At 45.0% G+C, this 21,359-nt stretch overlaps 1 protein-coding gene across 2 annotated transcripts in view; it reads right to left on the bottom strand.

The window, feature by feature from the left end:
• The window catches only part of Dpysl5 (dihydropyrimidinase-like 5), an 82,825-nt gene that overhangs the window by 35,418 nt on the left and 26,048 nt on the right, over nucleotides 1–21,359 (bottom strand). For both annotated transcript variants that reach the window (XM_005400443.2, XM_005400442.2), the window contains exon 2: nucleotides 13,179–13,443. In XM_005400443.2, the coding sequence (XP_005400500.1) occupies nucleotides 13,179–13,439 (261 nt within the window). In that variant the 5' untranslated portion in view covers nucleotides 13,440–13,443. The remainder of the gene's footprint in view (nucleotides 1–13,178; nucleotides 13,444–21,359) is intronic.

Below are 21,359 nucleotides of genomic sequence, written 5' to 3'. Positions count from 1 at the left end.
TGCAGCTTAGACACCAGGGTAGGTGTGACAGGAGCTTGAATTACAGGGCTAAATCTGAGAATTGTGCCAACATTTAAAATTATGAAATGAAGAGCTCCAGGCTTCTCTCTAGTCCAGATTGATTATCTTCACTGCCGAGCATCCAATTTAAATTCATTGTGTTTAATACAAAGCCCCAGCACCGAGCAGACTGTCTCCCGACATGCAGTTACCATGGAGACTGGAGATGATCCTCAGAGGGAGTTACGTGGCAGAGGGAGCGTGGCTGCCAGCGTCTGAAAGCCAAGGGGCCTGCAGAAATCATTCTAAAACAGAGAGGCCTTTTGTCATCCACCCACTCAGCAAAGCCCCTTCCAGTCCCAGAGTGGGAAAGTTTACAGGCCAGCAGGCCATGAAGCCCAGCCGAGGCTAGGGTCCAGGTAAAAGCCCAGGATGTACACACATGCCAGAGAGGAGGGGTGGTTCAGCGGTCTAGAGTGAAACACACAGAACTCCTTGCTCTTCATTCCTGTTTCAACATGGGCAAGGCCCTCTGTTTAGCCCCACAGCACAGTGGTGACAGTGCCATGGAGCTGCTAAGGGCCTGGAAACATGTGGAGACCTGGAAGCTGCCAGGCAGTGGGAGGCAGATGCACTTATCCTACATTTGTTAGCCTGGTTATTCCCACCTCTGGGCCCAGTTTCCTACCTGTGAAGGAAGGACAGCAAGATCTCTCCGTGGGGCTTCACACATCACAACAGGTGCACAGTGGAAAGAGATGCGCTCTACCCAGGGGACCCGATGTCCGGTCCTAATGACCCAAGTTCATCCCTATCACAGCATGGGCATGAAAACCAAAACTTCAAATCCTGTGGGGGGCCACATGGTGCCAGATCCCAAGAACTGGGAATTCCGGGACCATCAGAGGCTGATCATGCCCCACTCTGAACTATATTTCCCACAAGGGAGGAATAACAGACTCTGATGGCAACTGAGTAGGGGGCTCCTTGATTGATCAATATTGCATGTCTCTATCTGTTTTCATGAGAAACCACTTTGAAGATATCAATATGTAATACAACAAGCATTGTTAATTTTCTACCACTTTGTAACTCTGTATTATCTGTACTGTTCTTTTGCTATTTTGTAAAAGGTTGTCTGGCTGTTAATGTTTTCCTCCTTTTATTTTTAAAATAAAAAAAACAAAAAAAAAACCCTCAGAGCCAGAGCGCTTTCCCAGGTGCAAATCCTCGTGTGTGCTATGTCTGACACAGACAGAGTCAAGGCAGTAAAGCTGAAAAGAGAAGCTACAACCCCAGGCCTGGTGGGAAGAACAGTTACCAAAAAAAAAAATAGAAATCTGCTAGAGAGAACAGGAAAGGGTGGTCATGCCTCCATGGTTAGAATTTCACTCCAGGAACAGTTTTATGCTGATGTAGTCTACACAGGACCCTGAGACTAACCTCTATCTTCTCTCCATTGACCCTAAACATAAGGGAAAGAAGGAGCGGAACAAATCCTTTCCCATGATGTTATCAGTTTACATTACGTGAAAACCATACATTTATGAGAAGTGATTAAAAATATGGTGTTTTCATTTTTAAACAATTGTCACAGTAAAAGAACCACATTGCCATTAATCTCTCTTAAAATACTCCCCCTTGCCTGAAGACACTTAGCCCATTATTCTTGCTACTTTCTGAAGCAGTTCTGGAAGTCCTCTTTCATGAGTGTCTTTAGTTGCACTGCCGTGACTGCCTCAGTGTTCTCAGTCAATTAAAAACATTTACCTTTCATGGTCATTTTGATTTGGGGAAGAGCCAGAAGTTGCATAGTGCCAGATCTGGTGAATTGGTAGATGAGGACACACTGTAATGCTTTCAGAAGCCTATTTTGGATGGTATCAGCAGGAACATTGAGTGTATTTTTGATTATACCTCATAAAGACAAAAAAGACTTCCAGAACTGCTTCAGAAAGTGGCAAGAATGATAGGATAAGAGTGTTCAAAGTGAAGGGGACTGTTTTAAGGGGAGTTAATTGCAATGTGTCTTTTACCATAATAAAATTTATATTTAAACATTCACTATAAATTTTGATCATACCTAGTATATCAATACCTATAATCATATCATAGATTTTTTTCCCCTCCAATTAACTTGAGAAGTTTTAAAGAAAATTCTTAATTTCTGGGCAAATGGAGGGCATCATGCTAAGCCTTTACCGTGTTTATCAGGTGCTTCATTCATTTACTTGCACAGTTTTCTTAAATTTTTAGTATAGAAGAGAGCCTGAACTAAAAATGGTTGCTTCTGAGGACATAGATTGTCCAAAAGAACTTGGAAAATGAAGAACAGAGTTGGAGGACTTCCACTACCTGCTTTCAAGACTTACTTATAAGGCTACAGTAATCAAGAGAGTGTAGTTCTATTGTAAAGATAGATAAATACACTAAATGAACAGATAAGATAATCCAGAAACAGAACATATATATATGGTCAACTGATTTTTGGTGAAAGATAGTTTTTTCAATAATTGATGCTAGAACAAATGATTGGCTATATGAGAAAAAAATTGAACATCAATCCTTACCAAATGCCATATAAAAAATTAACTTAAACTGGCATGGTGGTGTATTCTTGTTATAGGACTCTGGGAGGCTGAGGCAAGAGGACTGCAAGTTTGAGCCCAGCCTGGGCAACACAATGACTTAATGAGACCTGGTCTTAAAATAAAAAATAAAAAAACACACCTTAAAATGCATCATAGACCTAAACGTAAAAGCTAAAATTATAGAACTTCTCGGAAAAAAAGGAGTCTCTCAAAAGTTCATGATGGAAACTTAATCTCTCCATTCATACATTGATGGTTTTGGAGGCAGGGCTCTGGGAAGTAATTAAGATTAGATGAAGGCATAAGGGTGGGTCCCATTATGGTATTACTGGCTTTATAAAAAGTGGAAGAACAACAATCTTGTTCTGTCTTGCTGTATGTTGCATTTCACCACGTTATCCTTGGGGAGAAGGTCCTTACCAGATGACAGTGTGGTGCCCTTGGGCTTTCCAGACTCCAGAACCACGAGCTCAATAAATCTTTATCCTTTACAAATTATCCAGTTTGTGGTATTTGGTTTTAGCAACAGACAGTGGGCCAAGACCGAAAATACAAGAGAAAATATCAGTGACCTCAGATTTAGTAGAAGTTTTCTTGTTATACTGCAAAAAGCATGTGAGGAAAAAACAATGAATATACTGGACTTCAAAATTAAAAACTTTTGCACTTTAGAAGACATGGTTAAGAAAGCGAAAAGGTTAAGTAACAGACTGGAAGAATACATTTGCAAAACATACATTCAACAGAAGACTTGTAACTAGATTACATAAACAACTCTTACAACCTGATAAAGAGACCAACAACTACATTAAAATATGGGCAAAAGATGTGAAAATACTTTACCTAAGATATACAGAGACAAACAAGCATGTAAGAGTATTCAGCATTAATCATTAGGGAAATGCAAATTAAAAGCACAATGCGATACCAGTGCACATCAATTAGAACCTAAAATTCTAAAGACTGACAGTAATGAGTGGCTAAATTAAAAAGACTGACTATAATAAGTGGTAGCAAAGATTGTGAAGCAGCAGTATAAATTGTTATGACTGCTGCAGAAATCTGTCTGGCAATTTCTTAGAAAGCTAAACACACACTCACCATATGACTGAGACATTCCACTGCTAGAGGACTGCCCAAAGGAAATGATAGCTTGTGTCCCCACAATATGTATCTGTAGATGTTCACAGTAGCTTTATCTATAATGGACCAAAACTTAGTAACACTGAGGGAAAGAAACTAAATCCAAAATGGAACACATATTGCACCCTTCCAAGTATACAGAAATGGTAGGAAATGCAAACTAATGTATAAAGACAGGAAACAGATCTGTGGTCACCTGGAACAGTAGCAGGGTCAAGAGGAAGGGAAGATTATAGGGACAGAAAGAAATTGCAGATGGGGGGAGGTGCCTCAATGGACATATTTACTATAGTAATTATAACGGCTTAAGGTATGTATGTAAAAATGTATCAAACTATACTTTAAAATGTGCTGCTTATTGTATATGAATGATACCTTAATCAAATTAGTTTTTAAGAGACATAAATTAAAAACAAAAGAGAGTGGCTTCCCAGGTTACTGGGAATTATAACCCAATTATGACCTTCTACTTTCTGTTTGTATTCTTCCCAAGAACAGAGCTATCCAACATATAGCACATTTGGTTTTATTTTTTAATATTAATTGAGACTAAACATAGAGTTTAAATCTAAACAAGAAAGTTATCTATAGATTAAGGCTTGGATTCATTAATCTCTAACGGTCCTTCCAGCTCTAAAATTGTGTGCATAAATGCGTGAGTGTGAGGAGGTCTAAGTGTGTAGAATGAACAGTAAGTACCGGTCAGAGAAAGCTCTTACCATCGTTGTTTCAAAGTTTTACCTTTACATAGTCACGAATTGAGTACCCTTTTACCTTTTAAGTTTTAATTAACAAGAAATAAGAAAGAGTCAGAAGCAGAAAAAACACATTTGGCCTCAGTGAAACCTGAGGGAACAATAAAGCTGAAACCACACTGGGGGAAAGATCCTCCATTTACACTTCTGTCAGTCTGTCAACGGTCCGTGCTAGATGGGCCCCTCATGTTCAACACGGCAGTACGGCAACTTCACAGGTGACCTCAGTGAGGTTTGAGAGAACACATATTTTCAACTGAGATTTTTTTGGGATTATCCATAAAGACATATTCAAATTTTTTTTAATATTAAAAATATTCAGACTTTAAGAAAAGAAAAAAAGGGGAGAGGAGGAGGAAAAACGCATCGCCTGTGTGTGACGTGTGTCACAGAAGTGCACATACAGTATGTGGTATCCTTTTCTTCTTTTTTTCTTTTTTAAACTCCAGAGGATAAGAGCAACATACAGAGCTTGTGCTAGGTAAGAAAGATGTCCAAGCTGCACACAGGGTGGTGTGCTTGTTTCCATTCTGAAGCCAAGATGCAATGATCTCTTTGTATTGATAAATCCTCTGCAAATACTCTTTATCCTGGGAGCTGAGGAGCTGCCTGGTTATTTCAAATACTAGGTGTAAGAATGTGCAAGAACTGACAGATCTCTCTCATTTGTTCTACGAGGGATCTCAGCCTGGCCTACATTTTGGATGGCCAATTAATGTAAAGGTAGAATGAAAGTTACCAGCAAGGTTTTGTTAAGCAAGACAACTGGTTTGAGGCAGAAAATCTTTAAATAGCTCCTGACCCCCTGCAGAGCTTCAAGAGAAAAAGAGAGGACATCATCTACAATTGATCACCATTACTATCAGATTCTGCTTGAAATTGGAAACACAGTGAACCCTAACAATAGAAATGAAATGCTTAAATGAAGTGCTTAACAGTGTAATGTGAAAGCTTATGAGGGACCTGCACAGTGAATCTTCTAGGGGTTCATCTTCAATAACATGATTTAGTTAACACTCACATAATGCTTAAGAAGCACCAAGTACTATTCTAACTTCTTTATAAATAGTAACTCAATGAATGCACACAAAGTACTATTATAATCTCTACTTTCCAGATGAGGAAATTGAACAATAGGGAGACATGGCCCAAATCACACAGCTAATGCAGGCAGAGCTGAAATTCACACTCCTGTCTCTGCTCTTCTCCACCATGCTGAACCAACAGGCAATGCGGAGCTGTCTGCAGTACGTTTAGGGGTACACACATCCTTGGGAAGTCACAAGTTAAATAGAAAACATGCTCTCTGCCCCTCAGTCTTCAACTTCAGTTGAGAAAAACTCATCCCAGGGGGAAACAATTCCAAAGCCCCAGAATGACAACAAATTTCAGCTGGAGAGAAGTGGGCTCCAGGAGCTGAATGCACTGGAGTGTGACCAGAGTGACTGGTTTTGGGAGGTGGGGACGGTTCCAGGGAGGGACAGGGAAGATGGCAGCAGGGAGCACATGCCACTCATGGGGGATGTTGAGAAAACCATCTCCCTGGTGCAGGGGCCGATGCAGGGAGCAAGTGCCATGAGAGTTGGATGGCTAGGGTAAGGGCAAAGTCACATTGGGAGCTGCCTGAGAGGGAAGATCCAGGAATCCAAACTTGCTGTCTTGGACAATAGGGAGCCACTGAAGTTGCTCAGGTGGGGCCATGGCATGAGTTGGAGAGACAGCTGGGAGGTGAAAGTGGTTAGGTGATTTATGATTATAAAATTTAAATGTGGAATCTTCAACAGGTTTAAGTAGTTAAAACAACTTTGATGTGCACAATGTTCCAGGGCAAAATATGGCTGCAGAAGAATTGCTAATGACCCACACCCTTGTATGGTTTCTTCCTGGCTCCCCTTCTACTAAGTGGAGGAGGGATCCCATGAGTAGATGGGAAAGTTTATGTGACCAGGTCATGGACGACCTAAGCAGGGACTTCAAAAAAGGGACCTGACCAGTACTGAGCCTAAGTTAATCAGGCAAACTCATCCAGGGGCAGGGCTCTTCCTACTGAGAGAGATTCTGGTCAGGGATTTGACATGGCAGAGGGATTCAAGATGAGAATCTCAGCTGCTGGCTTTGAGGATGGAGTGCAGCACCTGCGCGGTGTGTGCTCAGCCTCTAGGATGGTGTGACAGCAGCTGAGCCAGGAAAATGAGCTGGGGGGGGGGTGGTGAGGATGGATGCCCAGAGAAGGCCGGCAGAGGTCAGGCTCGCAGAGCCAGGCTGGCAGAGCCAGACACATGCAGCATGGGCCCTGAGATAGTAGAGAATTTCACTGTGAAGTCAAAGGAGGTGGGTTTTTCTGAAGGAACCCAGGAGCCTGGAAGACAGGCCTGGGATGGAATTAGGCAGACCCCACCTAGGGACAGACAGCTATTTTATGTGTATTCTGTACCATGATGTGAAGTATTAGTCATGCACATTAGCCCTCACAAGCACCATTTACAATGGCACAAACTGTACAGCTAAGAGGTACAGATGGCAGTAGTATTGCTGGTGCTGCCGTCTTAGGTAGGCAGAGAGCCTATCAGCTTCTGTCTAACATGTATCAGTTCCACAATGGCCTCCTCTGGTTCGGGCAAGCTTAGGGCCATTGAGTGTCAAGGAAAGCATTTGTATGTGGCCAGCCAAAAGGTCACAGGCTGTCTGAAAGGAGTGACTGACCAGTCCTGGGTTTTTAGGAGATCCTGAGAGGACTGGTGAAGAAGCCTGACTGTGTAACCTGTACTCTGGCCAGACTGTCTCTGGCACTGGGACCGGTTCATTCATCCTCTGTGGGACCCCTATTGTGTGTATGTGGATGTTGCATTCTAAGGCTCTTCCAAGTTTTTAGAGCAATGAAGAAATACATAAACTTGGGAAACTCAATTAACAAGCAAGAAGTCTGGATCCTCATAAGCAGAAAGTATTGTTGCAAAGCTTAAAGCCTGGAAAGACTGACCAAAATTAAACAGAAATGGACAGAATACTAGAGTCTAAGAAAAAGGAGAAAGGAAGTGAGCAGCATTCAAAGGTTTTAATTAAAGCATTTAATTCCAAAGGAAAACATTTCAGGGGCAAAAGCAATCTACCCATTGGGTAAATGGGATCCTTGGTAAGGATGTTGGCAGGGAGGGCACCGAAGGGAGTTCATTTGTATGTTAGTCTGGCGTATGTCAGGGCCGATGCATTGGACAGGGTCCTCTATGGTATGAGAAAGGCAGGGAGAGCCAGGAGCTTCCACTGGGGAGGGGACATGGCAGGCCATCCTAGCCCATGCCATTGAATATCCCTAGCTCAGTGCTGGCAAACCTATAGCTGTCATCAATGAAGGCTCTAAAAGGGGCACCATTACTGCCCTAGGCCTACTGCTGTTGACTTGAAGTTCGGGGGACCCTATCTCCATGACTGAACAGCCCCTGGCACAAGCAAGGAGTGGGCCAGCCCCAGGCAATCTTCTGTCTGATGACATCTCTACCACTGCCAACTTCTGTCTCCATGGTGATTTCTATGGGGTAGAGACAGAAGGGCAGAATGTCCCATCAGGGGCACTTAGCCCCAGGGAGCCTAATTCTAGGTCTCTGGAATGTGAATGGAAAGAGGGAAGCAAATAAGACCAGCAGGGCAAGGCACGGCAGGCCTATGCTTTCAAAGGGGATTCAGCTGTGAGCTTTGATATATAAGGCAAGATCGAATGGGTGCCAGGCTGCAGCCAGGACATAAACAGCCAGGAAGGTTCCTGAATAATCCTTCTGCCAGTGATTAGAATTGCCAGGGATGCTTTTTAAAAATACTGATGGGGGAGGAGACAGGCCTAGAGACACTGCTTTAATTGGTCTGGGTTGGGACCTGACATGGGTATCTGTTAAACATTCCCCAAGTAGTTCTAATGTAATTTGCTTCTAAGGGTTGAAAATCTTTAGAATTTCAACCTACAGCTTAGACCGAGGTTCTTGAAATATGTTTGGAGGAGAGGAGCCAGGAAAGGCAGGCAGGAAGCTTTTTCCAGTTGTATATGCCTGCTTCCTCTGTGATTCTAGTATTTTCATCTGCTCTTCACAATCAGTGGCTTATGGTGGTCAAGAGCCCATCTGAACATTCTTTGGGTGCAACAGTAGAGACACACAAAAGAATACATGGATCTATGCACGTTAAGCGGAATACTAACACAAGGTCCTGCAACCCAGCTGAAGGCCCAGACCTTTACCAACTCAGCTGAGTCAGTAGATCCCTCCCTTAGCCCTCACCCTGTCTCTCCCATGGAGAACTTCTGCCTCCAATGAGACCTGTATTGTTAGCAAGTCCTGGCATCTTCTGGAAACACAGCTTCTGGCCTTGCAGGGCAGGGCCTGCAGGCTGAGGGTACTGGGGTGGTGGTGCTTGGGGCAGGGAGGACAAGCAAGTGACCAAGTGACCCAGGCAGTGAGCAGGGGAGCCAGGCAGAGCCTGCCACGGCCTCAGAAAGAGGCGAAGGCGCATGAGGCATTTGCTGAAGTGCTTGGGAGAAATCTCTTTAGACTGAATACAATGGAAGCCCAGATGCTCTCCTATGCAAAGCCAGGCTTTCAACTGTTTTGTTCCTCCAGCTCTGGCTGCTGCTGCCAAATCGACAAGCATGCAAAAGCTGAGGGGGTGCAGAGTTCAAGACCTGACAGATCTGTCTACCAAGCACAACTTGATCCTTTTTTCCCTCTTGGCTAATCACTCAGTGAGCTTTTCCTTGGGGTTATTATTCTGATATAAACCCAGATGCTTGCAGTGAATCAGCCTTTTTAGGTGTGAGCTGAGCAAGTTGGTGGCGATCTATAGGGTGCATGCATCCTTTCCCCAGTGCCAAGGTGGTGTGAATAATTAATCCTGTGAGTCCCCATCAACCAGCATTTCAACAGTGGAGCATTTTCTCTCCCCCTGAGATACCCAGGAACTACAGGAAATAGGAAGCCAAAGAGTTTGGCTGCAGAACAGCAATGTGGAGATGGAGGTTGGGCAGGGAGTCTCTTGGGAGGTCTGAGACACAATTCCTACTCAAGGGGTCCAGAGTAGGCTGGGTCAGGGGCTGTGTTACCTAAGCAGAGGGCAATAGCAAGGCTGGTGCACAAGGACCAGGTATGATCTTGCCTAGGGGATAGATATAACAAAGGGTCCATTTAGGTGACTCCAGCATCCAGGGTGGTTTGGGGGTCTGTGATTTAAATATCCCACAACGATGCCTGACATGGAGTCGGGGGTGCCTGAGGCAGCTCAAGCCTATAGACCCTGGAAGGTCAGGGTTTCTACAATCAATTACACAGGGAACTTTGAATGCTTTCTGGAGGTGGCTGCCCCCATGGCTGAGAAGCTGGTAAAGATCAAGAGTTACTCACTACCTTGCACAAAGATATGTGTGCAGAGCTTTTCATCAGCTATACGAGCAAAAGGCTCCCGGGGGAAAACCTGTCACTTCTGGCTAACGAGGCCCTAGCAGATGACAGTGTGGAAAATAAAGTAAAGAAAGCCAATCTGCCCTCTGCAAGGCTGGTAGACAGCATAGTGACACTGTGGTATCTGGCCCTGGATGAAAGATCTCCCCAAAGCAGGAGCAGTAACTATTGAGCTATATTTTTTTAATACAAGTCCTAATATACTACAGAAAGGACCCCAGCACGGACTGGTGTGGTTATCAGAGTCACGCTGATGTGAAATACTGTGGCCTCTCTTATACAACTGCTGGGAATATAAATTGTCATAAGCAGTTTGGAAAACTATTTGGCTGTAGTATGTAAGCTAAATATACGTGTGTCATACTATAACCTAGCAATTCCACTCCTAGGACTAGGCCCAACAAAATGTGTACATACATGTTTGCTAAAAGAAATAGCAACAGTGATCATAACCACCTTAAACCAGCAAAGGCCTAAATGCCCTTTGATAGCAGAATGACTAAATACAATGTGGTATATGCAGTGGAATACTATGAGGCTATGAAAATGAATGAACTATAACAACATGTAAGAGCACAGATGAATTTGGGGGTTAAAGAAGCCAGTGCAAGAGAACATACTGTTTGAATTAATTTATATAAAGCAATAAATAAACAAAACTAATCTATGATGAAATACTAAAAACCATTGATTCTTACATTTTATTTTTTAAAGAAATTTTGTGATAGTGGAGATGGAACCCAGGGCCTTGTGCATGTTGGACAAGTGCTCTACCACTGAGCTAAACCCTCAGCCTTAACACTTACACTGTAAACAGATGAACTACATGGTATGTCAATTATGTCACAGTGTGATTTTTAAAAATCTATAGTATATCCCAGGCCTATGATCCCAGCACTTGGGAGGCTGAGGCAGGAGGATCACAAAGAGTTCAAGGCCAGCCTGGACTACACAGTGAGGCCTCATTTTAAAAACCAAAAGACAAACAAAGAAAAAACTCTATATTATAGAAGTTAGGGTAGAGCCAGTGGATTACACCTGTAATCCTAGTACTCTGGGAGACTGAGGCAGAGGATTCCATGTTCAAGCCCAGCCTGGGAAACTTAGTGAGACTCTCTCTCAAAATAAAAAATTAAAAAATCCCAAAACAAACAGCCACAAAACAAACAAACAAGCAAAGAAGTCATGATAGTGGTTACCTTTTCCTTTGGTGAGAAGGGCTTTCCCGGTGGTGGTAACACTGGGTTTACTGTCAGGGGCGGGTTTAGTTGTGATAATTTTCTATACTTACTGCTGATACCCGACTGCTCTGGTACTAATTGCTTTGAAACTCGTCAAATTTTGTCCTGGAACTTGTTTGTTTGGTACTCGATGACCCTGTCAGTGTCAACTGCTCATGACTTGCTGCCCTTTCCAGTCAAAACAACTTGGTACTCATCATTTTTTGGCACTTGTCTCATGTCCTGGAACCAATTAACGACCAAGGGAGCACTGTATCTGCACACTTCTCTGTAGGCATGCTCTCACCAGAAACGACAGTGACGATAACCACAAACAAAACAGGCCTGGCTTGGGGCTGGGATGGTGGCCTTCTGAAAGGGGACAACTGCCACCAGAGCATCCTGCAAGAGGACCCACGTTTATGAGGATGCAGCTCCGCACTTCACTAGAAAAGCATCACCTGCAGACCCTGGGGGAGTTCTCAGGAGAGGGAAGCATTTGCCTACTGCCTCTCTTCCCTGGTCCTGGTGAGAGTGGACTGGTGTGGCCCACAGGCCAGGGCATTAGGCCTGCATCTTTGCTTCAGCTTAGGCTGGCCCGAGCTATTTAAAACCTCACTACTCAGCCTTCTAAGGTCAACTTTGCAGCCCCTGGAGTGGACAGGGAAATGTCCTCACCTCAAGGACACCTTCAGGCCATCTGCCTGGCATGAGTGGGCCCACAGGACCTGCCCTTCCTGCTATGCAGCCCCAGCCAGGCTCCTTAGGGGTGGGTTAGGGGGTGTCATCAGCTGCTGCCTAGCAGCAGGAACACCTGAGCCCGCAGGAAATAAAACCTGGAAGGAGAGCCCTGAGCTCAGGAGGGGTCCCCTGAGAACTCCAGACGGAGTGGAGGTGAGATTTGAGGGTACAGGGGTGTGGGGATTTCAGGCTGTGGGCCTAAGTAAGACACAGGATTGTAGCCAGGGGCCAGGAGCTGGTGAATCTCTGTCACCCAGGATGCATTTGAGATCAGGTCCTTCATAAATCACACAGTAGAGGGGCTGCTGCCAGGGTAGGGAACTTGTACCCCTTGAGATTCCAATTTGACTCTGTATTTTAAACACCTTCACAGGCAAATCTGATGTCCAGTGGGTACAGAAACCCAGGTGGATAAGCAACACTCACTTATTCATTCAGCAGATCTTTACAGGGCAGCTGCTCTAGCTCCAGGTCAGTGAAGGCTCTGTGAAAGCAGAGGAACAGGCCAGGCCTTGTCTGCCATGGGCTCATGGTCTGATGTCCAGGGAAAGACTGGCATGTGACAGATCATTACAATGAAGGGAAATGACAGCAATGACAGAGGCTTCTGGAGCACAGAGGAACAGTGAAAGAACCCAGTTTTGGCTCTTTCTGCAAAATACATTTCTCTCCTGATTCATGTTTCACAGGTCTGAATTTTCATATTTTGCAGTCAGGAAAATACAATAGTTAGGGCCTGCTCAGTAGATGTTAAATATTATCCGAGGTAACACACACTGAAAAGAGAACCCACTAGTGCTTTTCAAGCTATTTAAAAAATAATGAATAAGCTGGAAGAGATAATAAAAGATAGCTTTTGCAATCTCTGCCATTAAGATCAGTTAGGTTATAAAGGTGATTTTATAATCTATCACAGACTTTGGGGATTTAATTTAGCTTATCATGCATAAATGAACGCACCAAACCAATCCTTCCCCACTTCACAAATATCAGCGGCCTTCTTCTAAGTCCATGTTACATGGCATAAAAATATAAAAAATAAAATTAGTTTCTGGCCTGGGTATATCAGTAAGTGATATGACCAGCAAAACAGACTTAAATGCCTCCTTTAAAACTTCCTCTGACATTCAGCTGGAAATCCTTATTCCAGCTGCCACAGCACACTCCAGAGATACCCTTTATGTGGTAGCAATGCAATGGGCACACTCATTCATGGAGGCCTTATCTATAGCAGCCCCAGAAGCAGAATAAAGAAGCACAGAAGCTACCTTTGGCAAACAAGAGCGTTACCTTGGTCCCATGGTAGAAGTCGTCCACACATGTGGCATTCATGAAGGTCTGGTGGAAGTGGGTGCTAGTGTCAATGCCTCCGGGGATCACCAGTTTTCCAGTGGCATCGATCACCTTGGCCCCTCCAGGGATCATGAGCTCACGGCCCACCTGCTGGATGATGCCATTCTCGATGTAGACATCGGCTTCATGGGTACAGTCATCGTTCACCACCTTGCCTCCCTTGATAAGAATCCGCACACTGGCTGAATTGGCAAGCATATTCCTGTGGAAGGGAGAAAGGAACGAGTCAAGGTCAAACTCCCTTTAACGGTCACTGAAGCCCATGCTATTAGAGACAAACTCCGTGGTCAGAGTGGGCAAGGAAAGGGAGGAAGCTGGTCCTACCACCACTGACCTCACAGTGGGACTTATGGGAATCATAACATGGTGGCAGTGAGGGAAAGCTGAAGCTCACAGAAACATTCGAAGCAAGTGCACTGCCACAGAGCTGCGCTCCTAGCCCCTCAGTAGTTTCCTTTTCTAAAGAAGCTTTCCTCATTTCTCTGAGTCTTCATAAGATCAGGTCCTTGCTACTGGATTCTGTCCCTACCTTAGAGCAGAACCCTATAAATCACCTCTGTCCCCACCCCCTCTCTCATGCCCAGCATCCAGTAGAGGACCCTCAAAACTAGTGAATAACGAATGGGCAGCCGATTCCACTTGTTGCACTCTCACACCCAAATGGTTTAAAGCACTAAGTAGTAGACTTATTCTACACCTGTTCTCTGGCATATCTGACAATGCTTTGTCCAAGGTAATGCTCAGCTTTTCTAATATAGCAAATTACTGTGACAGAGCAAAGGAAGCAACATATTCTCTCTCATCTTCACCATTTAACTGGAAAGGCTGTGTCCCAGGATGCAAAGGCCCCGATCTGTGGAAGGAACCTCTTGAAAGGAGATATGTGGGATATCAGGAGAGCTCAGGCTGCTGGTTTAAGCAGGTGGCTTAGTTTTTGCCAAGTTGGCCAGGTTGAAGTGCAAGGAATCTTAGCACCCAGAAAGCTGTCTGTGCCCTCAGAGCCTTAACTGCCAGGTGCTGGGAGTTAAGGAAATGAGACAGGTGGCTGGGAGTGACAGCTGTGCTCTGTGAACATCTGCTGCCTGCAGGGTGTCACGCGGACCTCTGGGGAGAAAAGATTTGCGTCCTGGTATGGAAGGCACAGGGCAGAGAGCCTGGGAGAGGAGCCGAGCTGGAAACGCTGGGGAAGTGGGGGACTGCCACAGGCCCACTGTCTGAAGCTGTGTGTGTTTCAGGGGATCTTGTGCCCCACAAACTGAACACTAGAGCTTTAATTTCATAAGCCATAATCTGGAAATGGGTTCAGTTCTCAGCTGATAAAGCTACTCTGCTCCTTGTCACTGCTCCCGTTCAAAGCCAAGCCCAGGTACGACTGTGAAAGGAGAGGTCCCAAGCTCTCAGTGGGAACAACAGAGGGGAGTGATGGAGGTGGCAGGGGTTGCTTAAAAAGACACACGCCTAATCCTCTGCACAAATACATAATCTGCGCCTTTTAAAGTGTGGTAAGAGAAAAACAGGCAGACTGGTGCCGGAACACTGTGACACAGTCAGAGCTTCGTATGTGACAGTATTGGTTTGCTTCCATTTCACAGCGCAGGCCTACAGGGTAGGAACGTGCAAGGGGGGCATAGTAATGGTTTGCAGGGGATCCCTGCCTCAGCTCTGCTGCTGACACCAAGAGCCAAGGGCACCATCTTTAACAGAAGAAGGGCAGCTGCCCTCAGTAAGTTAACACCACAGGCTCCACACTTTACAGCATTTCATCTCCACACGGGGCTGCAAAGTAGGAAAAAGTGTTAGTTCCATTTGAAGAGGACCAAGCGGAAGTTTTGAAAATGACAGGTCATAGACAGCCCGTTGAGTGTCACACAACTGCAGGAGGAGGGTGGGTTTCAGACCTAGGTCTGTCCGGTGGAAAGGGACGGTTATCGGAGTGAACTCTGGGCACAAGGGGTACAGTGATCATTATACTCTTCATAGGTTCTTGTAGTTTTAAATTTTTAAATTTTTATTTTTTATTAGTACATGTTTCCAGTATATAATGATTACACTCCTCATGGGGAGTTGATCCATGTACATAACACACCTTAATTCCTTCTTCATCCCCTTCCCCTCTATTTTCAAAATTTTATACAGGAAACTTGTGTTACCTTTTATAACCTGAACACTTACGCTTAAAAGTTTTTAATTTTCTTTTTCTTTAAGGCAACAAGAGGACAGAAAGAATCCAATGTGACCTTCACTCAGGTCCAGGGCACTTACTCCCCTTTTCTCTGGAACCCTGGGGCTGCCACCACCTCTCAACCTGTCATCTCCTACCTCCCTGCTGGAAATCCTGGGAAGCTACCCTGGCTCTGAAGGAGGTTCAGCTGCCGTGGAGAATAGCAGAGTCATGGACCCCCCTGGTTTGGGATCCTGTTCCCATGGGGTGCGCCAGTCCTGGAAGTTCAGGCTGCAGAGCACTGCAGGCAGCACTGTAGAGGGCGTCCATTCTCAGAGTACAGAGGACCCTGTGAGTACTGTCTACTAACGGTTACTGAACACCTGCTACACACAGGGCCCTCACTAAACCCTGCATGTGCATTATCTTACTTCATCCTTACCCAAGGTAGGTACCATGACTACCCCTGATTTTACCAAGGAGAAGCTGATGCTTTAGAAAAGCCAAGGAAACTTCCCCAAGGTCAAAGACTTAGTGTATAAGAGTAGAGATTGAAAGCCAGTTTGTCTTTGGAGTGGTTATGGACTGTTTGCATAGCCTCACCCTCACATTCATGTGCTGATGCTCTAACTAACTCCCAGCATGGCTGCCTGTATTTGAAAAGGCAGCCTTTAAGGAAAAAAGTTCAAGGTTAAATAGGGTTATAAGGGTGGGGCCCTGATCTGATGGGATTAGTGTCCTCATAAGAGAAGAGAAGACACCAGAGTTTTCTTTCTTTCTCTCCATGAACTCAAATAGAAGAAAGGCCACATTGAGAAGACAGCCACCTACAAGCCAAGAGGGGGAACTCACAGAAACTGACCCTTAGATTTCCAGCTTTCAGAACTGTGAGGAAATACATTTCTGTTGTTTGAGAGACACGGTCTGTGGCATTTTGTTATGGTAGCTCTAACGGATGAACATGAGCACCTACACTTCAGTACTGAGCCATACTGAAAATGCGGAAGCAGGGTGACTATGGCCCTATGCTGGCAGCTGCCCAGTAGAGGCACTTCAGTATAAATCAGGCCCAGCTGTGAGCCTGGTTGGAGCTGGTGCTGGTGGTGCTGCATGACCTGCTGCCATCAGAACTGCCTGTGGAGCTTTAGCCTTTCAGGTGACCAAAGCCTTGGAATGTTGCAGGCCTGTACTGGTCCACCTGGAGCACAGTTGCTCCACACGTTCCCTGCCCTGTGCAATTGGAAAGCATCTCTTTAAAATGAATGTAGTTGCCTAACTTCTTTCCTTTCCCTTGGGGACAACTCATAAAAGACACAGACCCTGTTCTTGAGAACATCAGCCTAATGGGGAGAGACGCAGATAACTGTCACTAAGGAGCTGATGGGTACAGCAGACATGTCTTGCCTCCAACCTAAACACTAATTCGACAGGTATGGGTTTAAACTGGGTGTCTTTCCCCATGTGCTAGAGATCAGAGCTGGCACAGATAGGCCCAGCTGTTCTATGACAGTAGAGAAGTCTGTCATGTCAATGTCCTCCTATACATGTCCATATTTCTAAATTGTATTAAGGTCCAGAGATATAGCTCAGGTATAGCTCAGCGGCACAAGTGCCTGCCTGGCAAGAGCAAGGTCCTGAGTTTGATTCCTGGTACAAAAATAAATGAGTAAATAAATAAATAAATAAATAAATTGTGTGAAGTCGCCAGTCACCATGCCTGATCCCCCTCCCATCACCCTGGCTGTGACTGTTGACTTTCACTTCAGATTCTCATCCTCCTACCCAAGCATTCATCCCTACAGCTTTCCCTGCTAGTCTTTGCTAAATTGAACAAAGGAAATATGCTCCTGGCATCTCTCCATGCAGCCTGCCTGCTATCTGTATGTGTAGGGGCAGGTGAACAAAGTAGAGTCTGGGTGGGTGGGGAAGATACCCTGGACCTCGCAGGGGGGTTCCCCAAAGGAAGATTTGAGGACAGCTGTAACATGGGCTTTTGGATACTGTGAATGTCCCTGGCTGTATCATCCCTCTGCTCTGGTGGAGGCAGTGGATCCAGAAGACATTGTGGTCAGAAGGAAATAGAAGCTCTATAGAAGGTCAGTATCAATCTTACCAATTAATGATGCTTCAAGTTACCCAGTTTATTCCAAAACACAATAATTGTGTAGACAGAGCCAGTATTGAGCCCATGGGCTGTTGGCACGCTATGAGCTATATGTTTGTGTCCTTGTCCCACCCCCACCATATATGGAAGTCCTAAGCTCTGGTGTATTGGTACTTGGAGGTGGCACCTTTGGGAGTAATTAAGTCATGCGGGTGGAGCCCTCATGAATGGGATTAGTGCCCTTGACAGAAGAGATAGGAGAGAGATTTCTCTCTGCCATCTGAGGATATATGAACAAGACATCTGTCCAAAAGCCAAGAAAAAGGCCCTCATGAGGGACCAAATTAATGGACACCTTGATCTTAGACCTCCCTGCTCTAAGAGCAGTGAGGAGTACATTTCTGTCATTCACCCAGTCTATGCTACTTTTTGTTAGGGCAATCTGAATGGATGGAGATATTGCATTAGACAGGAATGCTGATAATCAAGTAAGCATTAAAGAACAACTGGGCCTTAAAATAAATGTTACCTCTTTTAAAGACTTCTGGCTATTCACACATGTCCATATGTTTAACAAAAATCTTTGATCATCCAGTTATTTTGTCTATGCAAATAAAAGAATTCAGAACACATGTCTGTCCTCTCAGGCAGAAATGACAGAAATGTCACATCATTAAAGCTACTAGAATAAAGCAGACATTATAGAGCTGCACAGATCCATCCACCCTAACTTTCTCTCTGGTCCTTAGACTTTATCAAAGGTGATCCCGAACTGAAGGGAAGCAGTCTGGGACTAACATGGTGCCACTACACTGCAAATATGGAGGTCATGAGAATTTTACAAGCAGTTTATTCAGGGAAGGAAGCAATCATGCTTTTCACAGAAAGATGGTGGATATCTTTGCTATGCCAAGATTTATCCAAGTGTTCACAGCTAGTGCCACCCAATTCCTCAGTTCTGTGGCATAGAGTCCTTATGTTCCTGGAGCAGTTATGGCTTAGAGCTAAGGTGTATGTGAAGCAGGGAAGAAGGACTTCTGCGTGGGGAACAATACCATAACCAGGGAGTGAGGATTTGATGAAAGAGCCTCTTCATGTTTAAAATACTAACCATTATTGCTATCTAGCAACAGTCTTGCTGGGTAATACAACTCCCCCCGCCCCGACCGCAGAAGGCTCTTGAGCTATTCCAATGCAGATCTGCATAGGAAGCAGCTTGCTGAGTGACAGTCAAGGTCATGGCAGCTGCCGCTGCTCACCCATGAAATGCACACAGTCCACACTCCTAGAAGGCGCGCAGTATTAGCTCTGCCAAGGAAATGCCAACCCCAACACTGCATTTTGGAATTGGCTGCTTCTGTCATCACCTTCCCCAGCTCCTGGTGGCTGCAGGGAGGTGTGAGACAAGGGAACCCACTTGGTCTGTCCCCAAGGCTGCCCCTGTCAGCGGCTCAGCTGGAGGCCACAGATGTGTGGCATGAGAAAGGTGCAAAGAGGGTCATTCTTGCACAAAGACCTTAAAACAAACTTGACAGGTATTGGTTTAAGACGTCCATTTCCTTTTTTTTTTTTTTAATTATACAGCCATGGGTTGATTCATGTTTCTACTGCTGATGGAATCTACAGAAAATGTGCGAGTTTACATATAATCTGTCACCGTGATGTCAAAAAACATGCAAAAGGAGAGCTACACAACTGCCCAACCCTAATGGCAAACTCAGTGACAACTGGAGAGGCAAGCGAGCCAGCACAGGTCACGAAGAACAGGTTGGCTGGCTGGCATGGCTTTTCCCTGGCTCTGAGCATATAACATTTGCTAAAAGGATCAAAAGGCAACACATGGCAAGGAAGGAAAATGAAAATCTGTAGCTATTTTCTGATTGCAGAGAAGGAACAATGTGATAGCACTTAGCAGCCTTCTCCATGGGAGTGCCCCCCTCTTCACTGCAGTACTGGGATCGAACCCAGGGCCTCACATGCACTGGGCAAGTGCTGGCCAAGACAGTCACCCGTCAGAGGAACGGTGGGGCTGGGGGTGAGGACGGGGTTGCTGGCACTTACAGCATCCTGGGGTCATCCAGGAAAGGGATTCTCTTTGAACTGGAACATGACAGCAAATCAAAGGCCCAACAGATTACAAAGGCCAAAAGGGAAGTTTGAGGCAAGTGGAAAATGCTCAGTGTCTAAGTGGATAAATTTAATTTTTAAGAAATGTATATTGCTTTTTAAATTTAGAAAGCATTAAACAGTACTTAATCAATATTAAAGGATAGTATAATTTTATAATTAATCCTTAATAGTTTTAATCAACTATTGAGTAGATTTAAAATAATATTTATGGGGCTGGGGGTAGAGTGTAGTTTTAAGCAAGTCTGAGGCCCTAGATTTGATTCCTAGCATCTAAATAAGCAAATAAATAAAATTTATGACATACATGTAAGTCATATAAACACACAAAGGCCTGTGCACTCACCACTGTTATTTTCATGCAAGTCCCCACACCGTATTCATCTGATCCCACGCCCTCAGAGGTAGCCACTTCCCCAGTGTGTTTATTTGAACTAATGATTGATAACAGTTATGTGAAGTTGGGCATAGGAGCACATGCCTGTACTTCTAGCTACTACAGAGGTGGAGGCAGGAGGATTGCAAGTTCAAGGCTATTCTGGGCAATTTTACAAGGACCTGTCTCAAAGACAGACAGACAGACAGATAGATAGATAGACAGATAGATAGATAGACAGACAGAGCAATCTGGGGATGCAGTTCGATGGCAGAGCACCACTGGATTGACTCCCTAGTGCCAAAAAAAGGTGACCAATGAAAATGAAATAGATTACAGCTGTTTCTACCCCATGACCTCCTCTCCCAGTGTCCCACAATAAACTTCCTCTGCCCTATGACTGAGTTCTTCAATACCCATGGTCCTCTGCTTTCCAAAGTGAGCAGGCACCTGAAAATCTACTCTGTGTTAATGAGGGAGTGGGGAGGCTTTAGTATTATCCAAATGGCCACTGGATCATTCCTCTGGGATGTTTCAAAGCAGCAGGAATTCAACCTGTCCAAACCAGCTCCAGTACCCCAGTCATTGCCCCCTGAAACCTAGGACTCTTCCTAGAGTCCATCCTGGCCAGTGTCAACACTGGAGGGCCGTCTTAGTGATGGGTCTTATGTGGGAATTTTGTGTAAAATGTTTTGGGAGATTCTGCAAGTCAGAACCAGGCCCTAAGAAGAACTGGGGAAGGTAAAAGGGAGGCTCTTCCATCTTTCATCTGAGGCTAAGGTACATAAGGTATCTCCCATGGTCTAGTGGGGGACCTGGATACCATGGACCTGGACAGGAAGAAGGACCACACAGAGAGAAGAGTAGTACATGGACCCAGAGGCTACACAGAGAGGCTGTGGGTGGTTACATCCACCATAAATCCTTTACAGTCATAATCATATCTCTATACAAACTGAAAGGAGGCCTCTACTGTCCCACCAGAGCTTCTTCATTCATCTGGACGGAAGGTAGGAGAGGACCGAGTTGGCCAGCAGAGGGCCAGACTACAGGTGAGAACCAGCATAGGAACAGCCTCTTGAGGAAGCAAGAGGAAAGGGAAGGGAAGCTGGATCCCCGACGGTCCATGTCACAGCTGTGACTACCATGAACAAGGCTGAACCTGAGAAAGCTTCACAACCAACTTGGGACAGAGGAGCTGCTACGAGACAAGCCCAAGAGGAGCTGCCTCTCTTGGACCCAGGCCAGGGAGAAGCTGAGCGAAACAAATAGCTTCTGGAAGGTGAATGTAAATCCGAGGGGTGAGTCCTAAAATCAAGTAAGAGGTTTTAATCCCATGGGTTCATCCGG

Source organism: Chinchilla lanigera, unplaced genomic scaffold (genome assembly GCF_000276665.1).
Source record: "Chinchilla lanigera isolate Chin_1 unplaced genomic scaffold, ChiLan1.0 scaffold00068, whole genome shotgun sequence".
NCBI lineage: Eukaryota > Metazoa > Chordata > Mammalia > Rodentia > Chinchillidae > Chinchilla > Chinchilla lanigera.
This window is presented reverse-complemented; position numbering and strand designations above follow the sequence as displayed.